This window comes from Asterias rubens, chromosome 3 (genome assembly GCF_902459465.1).
Source record: "Asterias rubens chromosome 3, eAstRub1.3, whole genome shotgun sequence".
NCBI classification, from domain to species: Eukaryota; Metazoa; Echinodermata; class Asteroidea; order Forcipulatida; family Asteriidae; genus Asterias; species Asterias rubens.
Genome location: NC_047064.1, coordinates 2,106,718 through 2,125,534, shown reverse-complemented (window position 1 = coordinate 2,125,534; position 18,817 = coordinate 2,106,718). Strand labels below are relative to the sequence as shown.

The 18,817-nt window shown below is 39.6% G+C and overlaps 1 protein-coding gene and 1 non-coding gene across 4 annotated transcripts; one reads left to right on the top strand and one right to left on the bottom strand.

Moving 5' to 3' along the window:
* Positions 1 to 4,273: 4,273 nt before the first annotated feature.
* Positions 4,274 to 15,003, bottom strand: LOC117288337 (rho-related protein racA-like). Of its 3 annotated transcripts, none has more exons than XM_033769155.1 (11): positions 14,977 to 15,003; positions 12,205 to 12,400; positions 11,305 to 11,473; positions 10,665 to 10,798; positions 9,919 to 10,033; positions 9,262 to 9,449; positions 8,073 to 8,271; positions 7,209 to 7,439; positions 6,817 to 6,914; positions 6,268 to 6,507; positions 4,274 to 5,034 (listed from the first exon to the last, which is right to left on the bottom strand). In XM_033769155.1, exons 2-11 carry the CDS (start codon positions 12,385 to 12,387, stop codon positions 4,819 to 4,821), a joined length of 1,773 nt encoding a protein of 590 aa, XP_033625046.1. In that variant the 5' UTR covers positions 12,388 to 12,400; positions 14,977 to 15,003; the 3' UTR covers positions 4,274 to 4,818. The 3 variants fall into 3 exon arrangements, with proteins under 3 accessions (XP_033625046.1, XP_033625044.1, XP_033625045.1); XM_033769153.1 differs by lacking the exon at positions 14,977 to 15,003 and adding an exon at positions 14,457 to 14,632; XM_033769154.1 differs by lacking the exon at positions 14,977 to 15,003 and adding an exon at positions 13,219 to 13,308.
* Positions 6,034 to 6,106, top strand: Trnaa-ggc. The gene has a single exon. It is a non-coding gene; the product is annotated as a tRNA-Ala (tRNA).
* Positions 15,004 to 18,817: the final 3,814 nt, after the last annotated feature.

Here is an 18,817-nt window from a genome sequence, read left to right as displayed (position 1 = left end):
ACCTCAGATTTAGAACTTGAGGTCTCGAAATCAACCAGCTAAAATTTTCACAGGTTTGTTATTTTATGCATATTATGTTGAGATACACCAACTGTCAAAGCTAGTCTTTGACAATTACCAATAGTGTCCACTGCCTTTAACTCTTTGTAAAATCAAAGATGGTGAAATGGACCACAGGACTTTAGGAATAGTTGCCGAATCCGACCGCCATTTTCAATCATTACAACAAAACACAACATTAATTTTTTGACACTTATTTGGTTAACTGAGATTTTATTTCCATTTGAGAACAAGTGAAAACGTGGGGGTTGGATTCTGAATCTCTTCCAGTCATTTAGTCGAGGAGAGAATAGCTTCAAAGAATTACTGTCAAAATGAAAACCATCTTATACCTTTGGGAAGACATCTTTTATAGTCTGAGAGTGACTTCTTGAAATGCCGAAATGTGTGTACGCCGACTCCATCCATCCAGTGGTCTGAGGAGAGAGTGAATGTAGAACAGCAAGGCAAGCTGGAATGTGGCTTTTTCGGTTTAGCTCATTGAACAACGGTAGATTAAAGCTTGACTATACATGAAGAGATTTTAGGAACCCAAAACCCGTTATGTGTTAGAATGTTCTACAGAACTGTAGATGTTGTTTGCATAATGAGGAGGTTGCCATTGTCAATACACAGCTTCGCTTTATTTCAAACTGGAAATGTACAACTGAAGCCCGGAATGTGATGCCATTGTGTGATTGGAATCTCACGAATTCTTTACAGGATCGGGGGGGGGGGGGGTGGTGGGGGGGGGGGGGGGGGGTGGTGGGGGGGGGGTGGTGGGGGGGGGGGGTGGTGGGGGGGGGGTAGGATGGTGGTGGGGGTGGATGGTGGTGGTGGGGGGGGGGGTGGATGGTGGTGGTGGGGGGGGGGGTGGATGGTGGTGGTGGGGGTGTCTTCTAAGAGTAAAGTAGTGTGTTAAAGTATGAAAACATGGGGGGTGCCGTCTTTGCCAAGTGGGGTAGATTAGACAGGGGGTTAAAAGTCACACAAAACACTCACTACCACCATCCACCCCCCCACCACCACCATCCACCCCCACCACCATCCTACCCCCTATTATAACTCAAATATCTAAAGACACATTTTGTTGTCTTTCGTATTTAAAAAAAGTTAATATTTAGTGTTTTTGCAGAAAAAAGGGTGTCCACCGTTCTATTTAAAATAAATTGGGCCAGAATTAGGGTCTCATTAAAACATGACACCTGCGGTTTACGTCGGTGCCACGTTCTCAACTGAGCTACTTTTGTTCTCTGAAAGTATGGCTAAGTATACGTACTCCTGGTAATTGCCAAAGACAAATATCCTCATGTGGTGTATCCCAACAATGCATACAATACTAAACATATGGACAGTTGGGCTCAATTAGGTCTTAAAAGTTACAAGACTATAATTAATGAAAGAAAAAACCCACCCTTGAATCACCCTTCTCAGATGCCTGAGAAAAGCTTTATGTCTGAAAGCCTTTTTCCAAATGTTTGCGTGAAAACTTACCTCTTTCCTATAAAACTGCGATGCTTTAAATGCAGTGGACACTATTGGTCATTACTCAAAATAATTATTATCATACAACCTTTCTTGATTACGAGTAATGGGGAGAGGTTGATGGTATAAAACATTGTGAGAAACGGCTCCTTCTGAAAGGCCATAGTTTTTGAGAAAGAAGTAATTTTCCACGAATTTGATTTCGAGACCTCATCCAGATTTAGAATTTGAGGTCTCGAAATCAAGCATCTGAAAGCACACAACGTTGTGTGACAAGGGTGTTTTTTTCTTTTATTATTATCTCGCAACTTAGACGACCAATTGAGGTCAAATTTTCACAGGTTTGTTATTTTATGCATTTGTGAGATACAAGTGAGAAGACTGCTGGTCTTTGACAATTACCAATAGTGTCCAGTGTCTTTAACTGCTTCGAAGTGAGTCTTTCGTCCAACAATGTTTTATTATACCAACAGCTCTGCAGTTCTCTTTAAAGTCTTTACTAGTGCTACGTGGGGTATTTTTGGCGTCGTAGCGTTTTCTTAAGCCCCTTTTCAACATTCCCGGCCAACTTTTTGTGGCGAATTTTTCTCAATGTTTGCGAAATATTACAAAATGAGCTTTGTGTGAAAGGACAACAGCTTTCGATATGTTCTACATTCCCTGCGAAATTTTCTCAAACATTGCGAAATTTTGGAGTAGGTACCATGATTATTTGTTACTACTATTATTATTACTTCTTATGTTAATTTAATTGTGTATTGTGTATTATTATTTTGGTTTTAATTTAGTTCGTCTGGTAGGTGTTTCTGTTCTTGTTTGGCTATGCGTTGTTTTTTTTAAAGTTACGGTGCATACGGCCCCCGAAACTTACGCCCTTTTCGAAACCACGGCTTCGGTTTGGATTCGGCTTCAGGCTCCGTCCTCTCGTCTGAAGCAAAGCACGCGCAAATTGTCAATACAACTAACTGCGGGGCAAATCTAGCCTCTGCCGAATCCAAAGCCGAAGTTTCGAAAAGGGTCTACGCATCCCACCCAATGTAACCCCCGACCAAACATTAATAGAAAGTGCTGAACGCAATTACGCCCTCTGTTGGTCAAAAGGAGCAGAATAATTATTGTATCGCCCATTGTGACTGGCAACTGCGACCACCTCTCGTATTGGAGATAGTGGGGAAGTTCAATTATCGAAAATAATACAGAAATTCAAAATCAGATAAATGATTTTAAAGACAAATGGTACTAATCTGTAAAACTCACACTTAAATATGTGCTCATTTTCAGTGGAAGGGAGTTAAAATTTCCATGTCTTTGGGTATTTTTGTACATTGTTTAGTATAACCATTTACATTTTCTGTTTAGAGGAATTAAGTTCTTAATTAATTTGTTTACCTATTGTAAGAAAATGTCAGTGCATACCTCCCATTAATTCTGTAGTATCTACCCTTAAAACTAAGTTCACTACTTTAATTGAAGTTTTCAAAAGGATTTCAATGAAACAGCAACATTACAAATTTTTTTTTTTTTTTCAAAATACTTTATTCAAATAATATGAGCATTGCAGAAACATAGTCAATTCATTCTTTAAAGGGTCTATGTACTTTTTGTAGGAAAAAAATACAGTGTCTACAGATTTACACTAAACTTACACGGTTTGAAGATAATGATGGTAGAAAGCTTCCCTGAAAATATTAGTTGCTGAGGTGCTGTATTTTTTGAGAAATGAGTAAAACAATGTCATGAAAATAATTTTCACAGGTTTGTTATTTTCGATAATTTTCATGACATTGTTATACTCATTTCTCACTACAGCATCTAAGCAACTAATATTTTAAGGTACGCTTTCTACTATCATCTTCAAACGGTGTAAGTTTAATGTAAATCTGTGGACATTGTGTTTTGTGTTACAAAAAGTACCCACATCCTTTAAAAGTCTATACAAAAGGGGATAACATTTTATAATGGCAAGTTGTACTTCAACATCCTTTAACACTATTGAAGTTATATATAAATATATACATGCATAAATGACTGCCATTGGCCAAACAGTATATCATCGGCTGAGTTCTATTTAAAATGAGGTATTTTAATACCTCATTTTTAACAAATTTAATGAATTTAAAAATTCATTAAATGTGTTTGGATTTCATGAAATTCTTGTATTTCACAAAGTGTGATGATTTAGGCATTAAGACTTTGGATGTTAAGTTTTTACAGACTGAAAAAAACCCAAATAGATTTTGCAAACTGCTTTTCTACTAAATAAAATTGTTTGTATTCTGGGCTCAATTTCATAAAGCTGTTCAGCAGAAAATACTGCTTAACAAAATTTCTTTGCTAAGCATAAACAGAGTGGGGCACCAGTTTCGATATTGTTAACCTTTACAGAGTTTTGGCTGGTACGCAGTTAACGTTATGGAACAATTTTCTGTGCTTAGCAAGTATTTATGCTTACAGATTAAACCTGTGTTGGCAATGTACATGTGTACTTGGTACTTACCCGAGTTCTGCGGTAAAAATCACAGGCATATTACAAGGGTGGGACCTTGTGTAGCTTAGGAAACGGTAATTGAGGGTGACTAGTCGATATTAGCTCCCCGAGGTATTGGAAGTTAACAAACTAGTTCCCGAGGCGAAGCCGAGGGAACTAGTTTGTCAACTTCCATTACCGAGGGGAGCTCATCGACTAGTCACCCGAAATAAACCATGTTATATTTGTTTTACTGTACTTCATATATATTCAGTTACCGGAACATGAGTTTTGAGCAAGAGAAAATGATTACTGTGAAACAAAATGCACATGATAAGTTTGTTCATGTGTTGGATGTTGCTTAGAGAGTGCTGTTCGTGCATGTATACAAAACGGTGCCACGATCAATAGCGCCCGGGGATGACGTCGCGCAATGGTAGTGCGCATGACAAGTAGAATAGCTCCCGGGGAACTATTACTTGTCATGCGTGTTTCCACTTGCGTGAATACTCACGTAAGTGCTTGGTAGTTAGCAGAATTAACACATGGCATGTGATGATGAATGGACTTTTTGGACCATTTTTAGGCATTTAAAAGCACTTACAAATTGTGCAAGAAGGGCGTTTTTTCTTTCATTATTTTCTTGCAACTTTGAAAACCCTTTGAGCCAAGACCAATTTGTTGTTTTATACACCAAGTGAGAATACTGGTCTTTGACAGCTACCAAATGTGTCCAGCGCCCTTAAAAACTGAATTCTAACACCCCACATGCCTGATGTTCCTAAACTTATCATTTTTATTTTGACCAATCTTCCCTCTGTTGTGTTTTACTGAACTTTACACGACTTGTCTTCCTTCTTGCCGTATTTCACTTTGTGCTCCTCCAGAGCTTGTAGGTAGCTGACCGGGGGCCAGCGTTGCTCGTTTACATATTCCAGATTCTCTCCTTCCAGTGCCTTGAACTCTGACTTCTTCTGGAAGGCGATGAAGTTACTCGCGACGAAGTGGAGGCACCAGGCTGCGAGCTGTTTTGAGTTGTACAACTACAAAATGAAAACAGAAAATTATAAAAACCAAAAACCTTTTTTGAAATGAGCCAAAGTAAAATTTACAGATAGGCACCTTTCAAATGATAGGAAGTAAAATCTACAGATAACATAATTATATAATAATATCAAAGTCTTATATAGTGCACGTATTTACCAAACAAGGTCCTCAAGGCGCTCAAGTACTCAAGTATATAACAAACTTTCAGAAAGATAGGTAATTGCAGTGATGAATTTTGAGACCCAATTATTTAGCACCTTATAAGGGTTTACAAGGTGCTACGGCGCGCGCATAAAGCAGCCACAGCCAGGAACAACGGGGCGAACCCCTTCTCTTTTCGAAAAGTGCACTGGGTTCTTTTACATGCGTTACACAACACATGAGACCAATGGCTCTATGTCCCATCCGAAGGCATCTTTGAAATGATAAGACGCCAAATCTACAGACAGGCATCTTGGTAATATAAGAAGTAAAATCTACAGATAGGCATCTTGGAAATGATAAGAAGTAACCCATTGAACATCTTGTTAAAAACTTGCAGTAAAGCATCTCTTTCTTTGAAAGTTTTTGAAGCAGTGCCACGAAATTGGGCCTAGGTAACATCATGCAATTATCACAAAACAGTGGTCAATGAAGGAAACATTTAAATGTGTCGTGGCTGAGCAGATAAGAACACCAAATTAAAGCTCTGGTGCTTCTGTCAGAAGAGTAGCGATCAAGTCCCGGTCGTGACACTTGTGTCCCTGAGCAAGACAAGCACATTGATGTGCACCCCTAGGGGTGTGATAAAGTGCTACATAAGTACCAAGTAAATCAGAAACATTTTGGATATTGGATTTTAGGTACTGGGAAAGTACCGAATTTACAGTGCTAACACACATAGGTGTATGGGTAAAAACCAAAAATTAATATTCTTTATTCCCGATGCAAATTTAACATCTATTATATATCATTGCGGTACCGGCTGCCAAAGCACTGCCTCTAGCTAACGAGCAATCTCGGTAGTCTAGTTGGTAAGACATTGCTCTGGCATTGCAAGGGCCGTGGGTTCGAATCCCACCCGAGTAATATGCCTGTGATATTTTTTTTAACAGGACTCGAGAAAGTACTGAGTACACCGTGCTAACACACATTGGTGTACGGGTAAAAACCAAAAATGAATATTCTTTTTTCTTAATGCAAATTAAACATCTATTATAAGCCATCTTTTGTTCATCAATCCAACATACCTGTGCAGTGTGTAGTAGTCCGATAACATCAACGTGTGCCTCCGCTATGCAGTTAGCCACGGCAACATCAACACCCTTGGTTATGTACAACTCACAGAGGTTCTTAAGTCGTTCTAGACCGTAGCGGTCAGCCACAACCAGAATACCTACAGCATCACCGTCTTCTATGGGCGAGTGGTCAGTGTAGATGTACTCCAAGAGGGCTAAGAAACACTCAAGGCTTGTCTCTTCTATTTTGATCTGAGAGAAAACAGTGATGATCATCATTTGTCATGATTTTCCATCTTGTATGAGTTTAAGGGATCATTCAAATTCTCAACATTTGAAGGTAATATAGACACTTTGTGTATTAATTTTAGAAAACACCCCCCTCCCCCCCTCCACCCCGCTCAAAGTAGTTTACTACTTATCAGACTCTGTATTCGTGTCAGTATCAACGTGTGTTAAAATGTTCGTAAAGCGTTTTGTTTTCATATTTTTCGTTCCCTCAAAATAGTAGATACAAAATTCGTTTGAAAATTGTTTGCCTGCAATAATTGATTGCCTCACCTCCGTCTGGGAGCTTTCAGCAAAAACTCCACTGAACATGCCAGCCATGAATTCACACCTTGACTTCAGCAAGACCTTGTGGGCGTGGACAATGGTATCTAAGGAAATGAAAAAAGGATGAAAAAGGTATTCCTATTATTTATTGTTAACATTCTCAAATAAACCCTGGATAAGTGTTGGCCAAGAAAAGAGTAGGTGTGGTCTTGATGTTTCAGACAGTATATTCGGTAGTCTAGTTGGTAAGAAACTGTTCTAGACTTGCAAAGGTCGTGGGTTCGAAATCCAACTAAGTAATATGCCTGTGATATTTTTAAAAGAACTTGGTAAAGTACTGATTATACAGTGCTCACACACATCAGTGTCAGGGCTCAAACAAAAAAGAATACCCATACCTTCTACTTTGAAACGGACGTCTGATAAGGTTTCTCGATTTAGGAACAGCCACTTTGCTCTCTTGCCCGTCTCATCGTTGAGGTATGTGCCGATGCTGGGGTTCAAGAATTCCTCCTCATTCTGTAGATTCTTAACGATGTCTTGAAGATGAGGGAGATGGAAGACCTCAGACGCTTTGAATAATGCAAAAAGATCCTCTTCACCGGCATCTTCTGAGATATTTGGAAGACCTTTATAGTTGAAGACAAAAAAAATACAGGGTTTGTGATTATCTGAACCCAAATTTATTAGTTTAAATCTAAATGTCCTTTTTTTTTTTTTTTTTGAGAGATTTTCTAACATCACAAGGCCAAGGACGACCACTTCAAGGTGAAGGCTACACTTAACTGATTCGGGCTGTAAACCCAAATCAACTGTCTTTAGGGGAATGGGTATGGCTGGAAGAGTAGAATGCACTACCTCCCCAACAGGTTACAAAGCAGTTGTGGTCAAGCATGTCTTGCTCAAGGGCACAGCAGTCGATTTCACAAAACGCTAGGATTAATCTATCTCGAGTTTAGGACAAGTAACCCGTCCTAACTTAAGATGAGTTCTATGCATCTTACGTCTTCCGATACGGAAATGAACTCGTCCTATGTCCTAAGATTAATCCTAAGTTAGGAAGGGTTTGGTGAAATCGACGGCAGGTGTCATGACCTGGATTCAAACCCACACTCTGCTGCTGACAACACCAGAGCTGCTTCCAGTGAACTAGACCCGTCGTCCAGGACTACAAATCCTACAGAACAATATTTTCATCTGAAACATTATCAAAATTGAGGAAATAGCATTTAGCAGACCCCACAAATAAACAATTATCATACCTGTATACAAGAATGCCAAGACGTTTCGGAAGATTCTGTAAGAGATGTTTGCACTGATTGTAACCTTCGTCATTTTCTTTGCATCGGGATCAAGATTGGCTCCGGGTACCGTATCATGGATACCGGCTAGACCGGTAATCTTGCCCTCATTGATGTCCTCCCAGGTGAAATTCCAGACATTGGAGCTGCTGGATGTACCCTGATATTGATAAGATCAAGAGTTAAAGGGAAGGTACACGTTTGGTAATTACTCAAAACAAATATTAACTTAAAAACTGACTTGGTAATGAGCATTGGAGAGCTGTTGAAAGTATAAAACATTGTGAGAAACGGCTCCCTCTGAGAAAGAGGTAATTTCTCCCTCTGAGAAAGAGGTAATTTCTCACTAAAATAATAAAAGACTTCTAGCCAGAAGTCTTTTATTCCTATCTGAAAGCACACAAATTCGTCCAACAAGGGTGTTTTTTCTCTCATCATTTTCTTGCAATTTCGATGACCAATTGAGCTCAAATTTTTTACAGCCTTGTTATTTTATGATTATGTTGAGAGTACTGGTCTTTGACAATTACCAAACGTAAAATGGAGATGTCTGCTTAACAAAATAAGTAGGATTCCAGTCACACACACACACACACATGTCACAGTGTTCGTGTGCTATGGGTTGGGCTACTTTTTGTTCTTAAGCAGCTCTATAAAATTGGGCACCTGGCCAACAACAAAATGAGGCAAAATTATCAGCATGTTTACTTGTGCGTATGTTGTGAAAGGTCTGTTCAAAATGCTAAGTAAATTATGATGAGAACAAGACCTTTCAAATCAAATAAATCTTAATTAGGGACTTTATAGGAATGGAAGAATTCCCCAACATATAGAAAGTTTAAGGCATCATTTATTGGCTGAGTGAGGGTTCCACTGTCTTCATAGTAAATTCAGTATTTCCTAGAACTGCTTTTGAACTGATTTTGGCAACAGGCGTTACAAAAAATGTCATTATAATCTGTCAACTTAATTTGGTGAAAAAAGCAGAAAGATTGAACATCTTTTGAAAGATACTCTTAGGACAATACATCTTTAAAATCTTGGCTACTTAAAATTCTTGGGGGCAAGTAAAATGCGCAGTTCACAAGCCCGGTGGTGTACTTTACAAACAATTTATGGGCAAGGCATAAAGACCTCCCTTTAGGTTTACCTGGTCTGGTGTTTTGAGGCCAAACACTCTGCAGAAGAAGTTACAGGCACTACTGAGGATCAACTTATGCGCAAAGATTTCTTTTCCCTCTACCACAAAGATGACATCAGCATCTGACGGCTGCTCCAACCCTTTGCCCAAATCAGAACCCATCGTGGAGGTCTGGATCTCAATCCATGGAGCTTTTCCTGCAAGGGTAAAATATAATAATAATAATAACAACTGGAATTATATAGCTCCAAAGTACCAAAGGATTCAAGGCGCCCAAGGAGAAAAGAAAGACCAAAGTCAGGCCTGATACTTCACCGAGGCAACACAGGGGGTTGTCTCCATGCCCCCTGGTCATTGCCTTGGTGCCCCTAAAATACTGCAGTGAAACTTTACAATTTCCTCATAGGGTGCCCTTCACCAAGGACAACATGCCTTGGTGCCCTTGCCCTTTCAAAACAGGAGCATACAGGCCTGGGCTGGTCACTGAAAAAGTTCCAGCAAACCCCGGAGATCTTGGTAAAAATCCAAACATTTACTGAAATAATTTGTTGAAAAAACTCAAGATAGAAACTTTCAAAGGGAAGAGTTTTTGTGAGAAGGATCTAACGAGTAGCAAACAGTGCTCATTATTCATGAGTCGCAAGATATTTAAGTGGCTCGTCTTACCTGCAGGGGGCATCTCTGGTGGTAGGGGAGCCCTCTTATGACCCTTGCCAAAACCAAGGAGACCCCTCTTTGATTTGCGACCTGATGACCCCATGCCTGATACAGCCATGTAAACCTGAATAGAGAAAATGGTTGTGGAAAGTTTTAACTTTCCAGACACAAACAGAAGTTGTCTCATTACTGAATGTAGTCTTGGTGCAAGACGTTGTTATTCACCATCACTCAACTATCGTGAACCCCCGCTCCATTTCTCAAGTCAACCAGACCGTCTTGCACCAAGACTAGAATGAACGTTGTAAATGATGCGCATTTTGCAAGCAGACAGAAGGGAATGCAAGGGGAAAATGGGGTTGGGGGAGGGGAGGGAAGACTTGCTTGATTATATCTTCTTTCTTTCTTACTGAAATTATGGAAGTCTTTTGATGAACTTGAAACAGTGTACACACCACGTACAAACCTCTTTTGAGTAGTATTGGTTCTAAGAAGAACAGGTGGTTGACAACTTTTTGATCAGTATGCTCTGATCGTCTTCAGGAGAATCAGAACATACTGATCAAAACATACTGAGTTGTCAACCACTGATTCTTTTCAGAACCAACACTACTCAAAAGAGATTTTCACATGGTGCTACCACAAACACGACCTAGTTATACTTCCACTGTGCAAAGTTTCAACTCCAACAGGTAGAACATTATTATGCAGTCCGGCCAAAGAATTGGACACAAACTTAATTACTCACTACTCACAGCTTTCTCAAAGCAAGGCTTGACATTATTTCCCTGGAGTGCGCTGGTCTCTGTGTATTCCATGTTGTGTTTCTGGGCCAATTTGAATCCTTCGTCAAAGTAGATACATGTATGGGTAGAGCCTTGCCGAAGATCTGGAAAATACAACACCAACAGCATCGGATGCAATTAGTTTACAAGATCAAGAGTGCCTGGATGATGGAATGTACTATAGATGTTAAAAACATCTACATGGGGTGTCGTGGCCGAGGGGTAAAGTGCACTGGACGTACACATCTGGTGTTTCTGATCAGCAGAGTTTGGGTACGAGTCACGGTCTTGACACTTGCGTCCCTAAGCAAGACACGTTACCAATATTGCTTCATCCTTCTGGTAGGACGTGAAACCGTTGGCCCCGTGTGTTGTGCAATGTATGTAAAAGAACCCCGTTGCACTCATCGTTAAGAGAAGGGGTTCGTCCCAGTGTTTCTGCTGCATGTGCCGCAGCACTTGAAAACCCTTACGAGGTATTGCATAAATTAATAGGTTTTGTGATTAATAACAACTTGTCTGAAAATAAATAATGACCAGCGCTTTGACTTTTTGAGGCACACATAGATAAAGGGCTGTATAATACTAGTTATTATTAAATATAACCAACCTGTTTTTGTTGCAACAAGAAGGATTGGAACACCTGGCATGTGATGTTTGATTTCTGGCAGCCATTTTGACTCAATGTTAAGAAAAGAATCTCTTGATGCAACAGAAAAGGACAAAACAAAGATGTCTGTTCCTGGATAGCAGAGGGGACGTAGACGATCGTAATCTTCCTGATAACAAGCACAACAAATTTAAATTTAATGACCTGTTAAAGACACTGGACAGTTTGGACACTATTGGTAATTGTAAAAGACCAGTCTTCTCGCATGGTGTATCTCAACATATGCATAAAAAAACAAACCTGTGAAAATTTGAGCTCAATTGGTCGTCAAAGTTGCGAGATAATAACAAAAGAAAAAAACACCCTTTTCAGATACTTGATTTCGAGACCTCAAAATCTAATTCTGAGTTCTTGATATCAAATTGGTGGAAAATTACTTCTTTGTGAAAACTACGTTACTTCAGAGGGAGCCGTTTCTCACTATCAACAGCTCCCCATTAATCGTTACCAAGTAAGGTTTTATGCTAAGAATTATTTTGAGTAATTACCAATAGTTTCCACTGCCTTCAAATAAAGTAATGTGATATTCAATACATTAAAAATTGCATCAGGGATAAAGAATATTAGGTTTACCCATATACACCGATGTGTGTTAGCACTGTATACTCGGTACTTTCCCGAGCTCTGTGGAAAAAATCACCTGTAGGCATATTACTTAGGTGGGATTCAAACCCACGACTTTTGCAATTCTAGAGCATGTCTTACCAACTAGACCACCAAGCTTGTACCCAAGCGTTTAAGTTTTGGAAAACATTACAATGAAAACTTATCTGCTGTTTTTCAAACTCAGTCCTGAAAATGTTGATCATTTACCCAAAATGACAATTCTGCAAAGCTCACCTGTCCCGCAGTGTCAAACAGCCCAAGGTTGTATGGTTTGCCTCCGACGTTGACGCTGGCACTGTAGTTGTCAAAAACAGTTGGGATGTAGTTGCTTGGAAATGAGTTGGTGGTGTAGGTGATCAGGAGGGCACTCTTACCTACAGCGCCATCACCTAACATGACCAGTTTGAGGTTCTCCATCCTCGCTGGTGATCTGAAAAGCAAGAGAAGAAAAGAAAACACTAATATTAATAACAATAGCGGCTTCTTATAGCGCTCAAATCAATCACTTAGCGACACTAATCATCATGGCGTTCTAACTCTATTACCCCTGGTCACTGGGCCGATTATTTCATTCCTCAATCCATCTCAGCTCCCTTGTAAGTAAACAGTGCTGCCAAATATGTAAAGCACCAAGATAAATAAAATCCAACCAGGGGCAGATTTCACTAAGAGTTAAGACTAGTCGTATCTCGAGTTAGGAAGAGGACGAGTTACTCGTCCTAACTTTAGGTCTAGGCATACGCTTTTAACGTCTCCTAGGACTAGTCCTATATAAGGACTTGTCTGAACTCTTTGTGATATCGACCCTAGCATCTTCACTCGGCCCTTTTTATTTATTAAATACCGATGCTTTTCTACACTGAGCTAGCCAGCCGAACTACTTGAAGAGAATTTTGACTGGTCTTCAGGAGTATTAACTGGCGTTTGAACTGTGGAACACAAAGGGAGAACGATGGACTACTCCAATTTTGGTTTTAATCAATAAGCCTGATATGTGGATAGGGTTTTCAGTCCCTTCGTTATTGTGTGTCTTCTCTCCATTGGGTTCTTGGCGATGTGTTGTAAAAAAGTTTGATTTTTCTGAGATTCCTTGGCTTCACACCCAGATTTAACAAATCAAAATGAAATGAAAAATCTAAAAAAAAACAACAAATATCAACAGTTGTCTCATGGTTTCTTTCCTATTTCCTAAAGCTGCTAAGATGCGTTTTGTTTACACGATGCAATTACAGCTACTTACATACTTACAGTTACACTTCCTTGATTTCAGGCAATCTTAAATTGTTTTCACTAGATTCTCAATAACGCTCCTTGGTTTACCAGCCATGTTCTCCGATTGAAATTTTCAGACAACCTAAGAACAGGAAATGTTCTTTGATGACTAACTTCCCTTAGTGGATATACGTGTCAGTGACGTCCTGTTACACTCACTACATGTACATGCAAGGTCTTTTAAACAGACCTACCGGTAGTTATTTTAACCCACACAATCCCAAGTGGGTATCCTTACTGGCCTATTGACCAATTGGAAATCACAGGCCCAACTGAGGATGTTCCCCAATCAGAACAAAACCTAGCTTGGTTAAATCATGGAGGTAATTGGTTAAACATATGGTGTGAGATAGTCTTATCGAATCAAGCACAGATGAATCATTCTTTCAATGTTTTGTGCATGTGACTCCAGTAAATGTAAGGGAGCCATAAGCCGATAGATTAATCAAGATTCTGTCATGCCTAACCAATGTAAATGATTGTGTCCTGAAATAAGAAGCAAACGTGTTGTCAGAAAACACAGAAACATCCAAAGTTATATCTTTATACTTGTACGAGACTGATTTTATTTTACATTATTAACACAATTAGTGGGGGACTGAGCCAGCAGTACCAACTAATAACTAGCTTGCTGATAACTTTACAATGTTCTAAATAATAATAAAATAGGGCCTGTTATAGAGTTAGACTAGTTTTTTAAAGTTCTTTTAAAACTACATCAATCAAAGTTGCGATAATGTAACCTCCTCTCTCCTGCCGTCGGGATGAGGGTTACCTTATTAAAGTCCTTATCCTTTTTATCGCAACTACAATCTACAACTACATCGATCACATTGTTGATTGTTTGTTTTATTTCAAAAATGGTCACAGACACTGACAGACACTGCTTTTTAAGTCTACCATCGGAAGGGTGGAGGATTACATTTTTAAAATTATTTAAAAATAATATTTATTTGGTTACAAACATGACGGCCCAATTTTGACCATTATTGTTTACAAACTGTTTTTTTTCTGGATGTATATATGCGGTAACCCTTCTTCTCAGGTAAGAAAAAAATCCAGTGGTTTTGGAGTTAATTAACGGCGGATAAATTGGTGGCGACGCGCGGAAAATTGGCCAACATGACAAACACCTTAACTAGCACATTATATGCATACACGTTTGTGTGTCAGTCAATGACAGTGTGAGTGCTTGCATTTTTTTGTAAACTTACCACCGCTAACTCAAACTGTAGGCCTAGTTGTTTAGATTTCTTCTTCAAAAGAAAATGTTCGGCAGGCAAACACGTCAAAAAACCTTCTCCCGAAGTCCCTGGCACGCCAGGTTCAAGCGCAAAGATGTAAGACACTTTGGGATCCTTCATTTTGTACGGATGTTTATATAACGTTAAACTGTTGGGCTAAAAATAGATGTCATACTTTGCACAACTTGAGATGATGTCATTGCTAAATTTACTCCGACCCTTCGCGGGTGCACGCCCAACTTGTCAGTATAGATTTCCCTCGAGTTGGACGGGAACCAGTGACGTGTTTTTTGACTCCACCCTAAAAATAGAAAAATCTTCTGCTACCTGATTATTTTCTATAAACTGAAATATTTTCACAAAAATCTACCCAAAAGTACAAAAAACAACAGCAGAGACACCTTAGATAACATAGGGATACAGTGATAAGAACCAAAAATGACGAAACAGTCCATATTAATTTGGACTTTACTTCGTTAACCATAACTACCTTCGAGTCCGCCATGTTGGTTTTTCCGGATTTGCAATAACAGATCAAGTGGTGGCGCTATTCGATTCTATGATTAATTCGGAACGCTGAAGTGTGTGAGGATTTTGAGTAGGTAGGCCACCCTTTCTCAAGAACCATTGAAGAACGAAACAAAGATAATCATCTACTAGAGAACACAGAAGATAGGTACAAAAGAGGCTAAAGCACTAATAGCTGAAGTATTGTCTGGAGACAGTATCCTGGCAAGTGGACACATGCAACCGCTAAACATTAATAATTACATTAATTGAAGAAAATAATTAACATTGTTCATAGCCAAGTTATGTAAAGATTGTAGACTCTGGTAAAAAACACAAAAAACAAGGAATGGTGACCGTTGAGAGTAGGCCTAGATGCTTTAAAGAGAAGTTCGTCCCTAAGTGAGGCCTAACGGTTTACTTCACCCTTCCCCCTGACGGCGGATACAACAGATTCCGTACTTGATATTTCCCTTTGCCATTTCCCATTGGACATGTAGCTCTTTTACAACAACATCCTTTCAAAACTCTACTTTATGTTCCATTCATCTGCTTGACACATTACTCTTGTTATAATATTATTAGCGCGAGATTGTGTTTCCTTCATTACGTTTAAAATTCCAAAGTCGTTTGCATCAGGGTCACTTCAGGGGGAGGGCACATCACTTTGATGGCATTTGCCTTACTATACACTGATGGACAGCCCTTGTCAACAAAGAGTTTTGTCAGAATAACTAAAATAAAATAATTAAAAACAAACAATACACACATGGGAACTTTGTTTGGACGCAAATAAAACAAAAATTTCGCACTTTCACGAGTCTTTTAATTAGCTTCATAAAATAATGCAAGAAACTTGCCCGTGAATTGAGGAAAATAATGCGAAATGCTAATTAATTGGTTGAGCATTGTTATCATGCTAGGCCTAATAATTATTGTTTCTAATGATGATGCACCATCCCTTAAAAATGAAAACACGTTATGTCTTTCTCAAAAGTGTCAGAGTCAGATAGAGCGGGTTTCCACAACGTCTCATCTTCACTTAATCTGACACTTAATAGTGTTTACACACGGGATAAGACACAAGTTTAGCCACGCCCATGCCTAGGGATGCGTTGCTTTCTCGTTTTAATCATCACTGATGAGAGGTCTCTCGCGATTTGGACATGGCTCTGCCTTGTCCGACGGCTGTTTTATAGATATTTTGTTTACAGGAAATTAAAGAGAGTTGTAAATAACCATACCGATTCAAAAGAGATATTATTCACATGGTGTTACCGCAAACCACTTATTGAGAAAATAAAAGCAAAACGGTGGATAGATGTGTTCAATTGAATTTTGATTGCCGTTTTCGTATCGCAGTTTTTTTTTTCTGCTTGGTTAGCCAAGAGTATTTCTTTTGTCCATATTATTATGGTCTTAATTATCCTCTCAGATTACTTATTGCCACATTTTGTCAATGATGGAAAGCTAGGGGTTATGGTTCGTGGGTTTTCTGCTGGTTTCTGTCTGGATTATTATTATTTTATGATTGTTTGTCTCTTGAAATGTGTGAAATATCAGCGACGTAACTAGGGTAAAATATTGGGTGAGCACAAGGGTTGTGAATGTAATATTTCACTCTGGAAATTTCCAATTTAAAAAGTTCAGGTTTCACAAGTGGTGGGAGGGCGCCGGGCAAGAATGGCAATATGGAGGCACGTGCCCCCGTGCCCGGGCCCCACCCTTACTTACTCCACTGTGTAATTATGATCATCATTGCCCGAAGAGGAGTCAAAGCCAGTCCAATAAGCCACAGGTGAAGTCAGACATCAGACTTAGCTATGTTTCAATAAAGTTTGTCACTGCCCCCTTTCTCCTAAAATTGCACATACAACATTTTAATAGTGAGCCGAGAAGCTCTCGGCCAATTTCCTGCAGACATGAGAAGAGTACAGTGAAACGTCGAGTAATTCTCAATTCCAGTTCTTCAGAACCATCACTTCTCACAAAAACATGGATGTATTTTGCCTGCTTATTTCTTACAGTACGACAATCGAGGAAGGATTGTACATCATTATTAAGAAGTCAAAGAGAGACAAGAAAATCTTCATCATGAAAGAAGTCATCACTTGTCGCCATTGCGTGACTTGACACAAAACAGCCGTCGCCAGAGTTGTCGTGATCAAACATAACCAGTGTGATAATGACGATGACTTTCTCTCATCATTACGTTCAATGGTGCGATGCAAGGTACACATAGAAGACACCTTCACACCTGGGATGTTCCAACATGCGAGGAACAAAAACTACATCTGTTTCCCGAAGATTGCTGGCAGAAATTATTATTATTATCATCAAACTAAAACAAAAGGTGGGAACTTTGTGGTGCGTGCAGTCAGTGGCCAATCTTCTTGGGAGGGTTCGATGTCGCCGGTAAATGCTGGTGGTTGTTTGAGGGATGTTACATGATGTCAATTTCCCCATAAGTATATACAAACTGCAATAGAAACAAAAAATGGCGGTGGCATAGAACAGACTGTTTTCGGGGAGGGCGGTGATGGGGGAACTGGGCCAAAAACATTGAGCTTTTTATTTTAAAATCTGCTTTGGGGTGGGGTGCGACAAGAGTGAGCGGTGATGGGTTTGTTCCCGCCCCTAGACGTTAAAGCCATCGCCGATTTTGATACACAAATCAATTAAATTCAGAAAATAAATTGTTATATGAAAACCAGCGTTGGAATTATGATTGAATGACCTCACAGTATCAAGTGGTGCAGTCGCATGTCTTGGTTTAGACAGAGAACTTGGACCTATTGGGGTTTTAAAGTTATCTCCCTCGCAGATTCGAAGATGAAATGCAAACCCAGGTGAACATACCAACTGGAACGATTGGCATCAATTAAATTACATCTTGACTGTTTTTTTTTGTCTGTCATAGAACCACGGATCTCCAACAAAACTCAATCGTATCTGTTTAGACCGTTATCACGCTGTCACCATCTAGGTCACGTTGACTGTTTCCATCACAACAGTAATGATTGCTAACATTCATTGCGCAAACGGCACCAGACTACAATTTCGTCCAGCCTCAGTTTGGTTACAATGAGTTGGAATTGAGTAAAATAAAGATGGCCACACCGTAATAGATCTATTATTGTTTGCTATGGTATAGTTGTTGGTTTTTCCCTTTTGGGGTTTGGGATGGGGCGCCGAACAAAGCAAAATGTCTTGCATAATAATACAAGCGGAATTTGGACCTGAGATCTGATGGGGCATTCAAATCTGCTGATTTCTTCAAACTAGGCCACCCTGAGCCGAGAACTGCACGCCCTACGTCTTCAAGAGGTCCACCGTAGATAATTGCTTGGACTCAGTGTGTATAAATCGCTTCCAGAAGAGAAGGATGGTCTCCTAATCCTTGTCAAAAAAAAGCCGCTGTCTCAAAAAGAGGACATTTTTATTCCATGTTTTACGGTTCCCTGTCGCCAGCCCGGGGGATTGTTCAATACTTTGCTGTTGCGCTCAATCGTCCCTATATAAAGCGGTCTCTTTGCTAGTCTTTTCGGTGTCTTTTAAGTCTTGTGTGCTCCGTTCTATTTCCCTAATGATCTCAGTTATACTTAACGTGTACTACTAATCACATAGGTCATCATGTTAAATAATACGTCAGACCTCCATGTTTACAATGTTACTGACTCCAGCCTGCCAGATCATCTCCAACACAAAAGCCTTAATCTGATTGGCTCTTTGTCTGCACTAAGTGGGTAAAACCGCCGGTAGAAGCCAACCAAAGAACCTGTACCGTGTCTCCTTGAGGGTAACCGATCTGTCGGGAGTTTTAT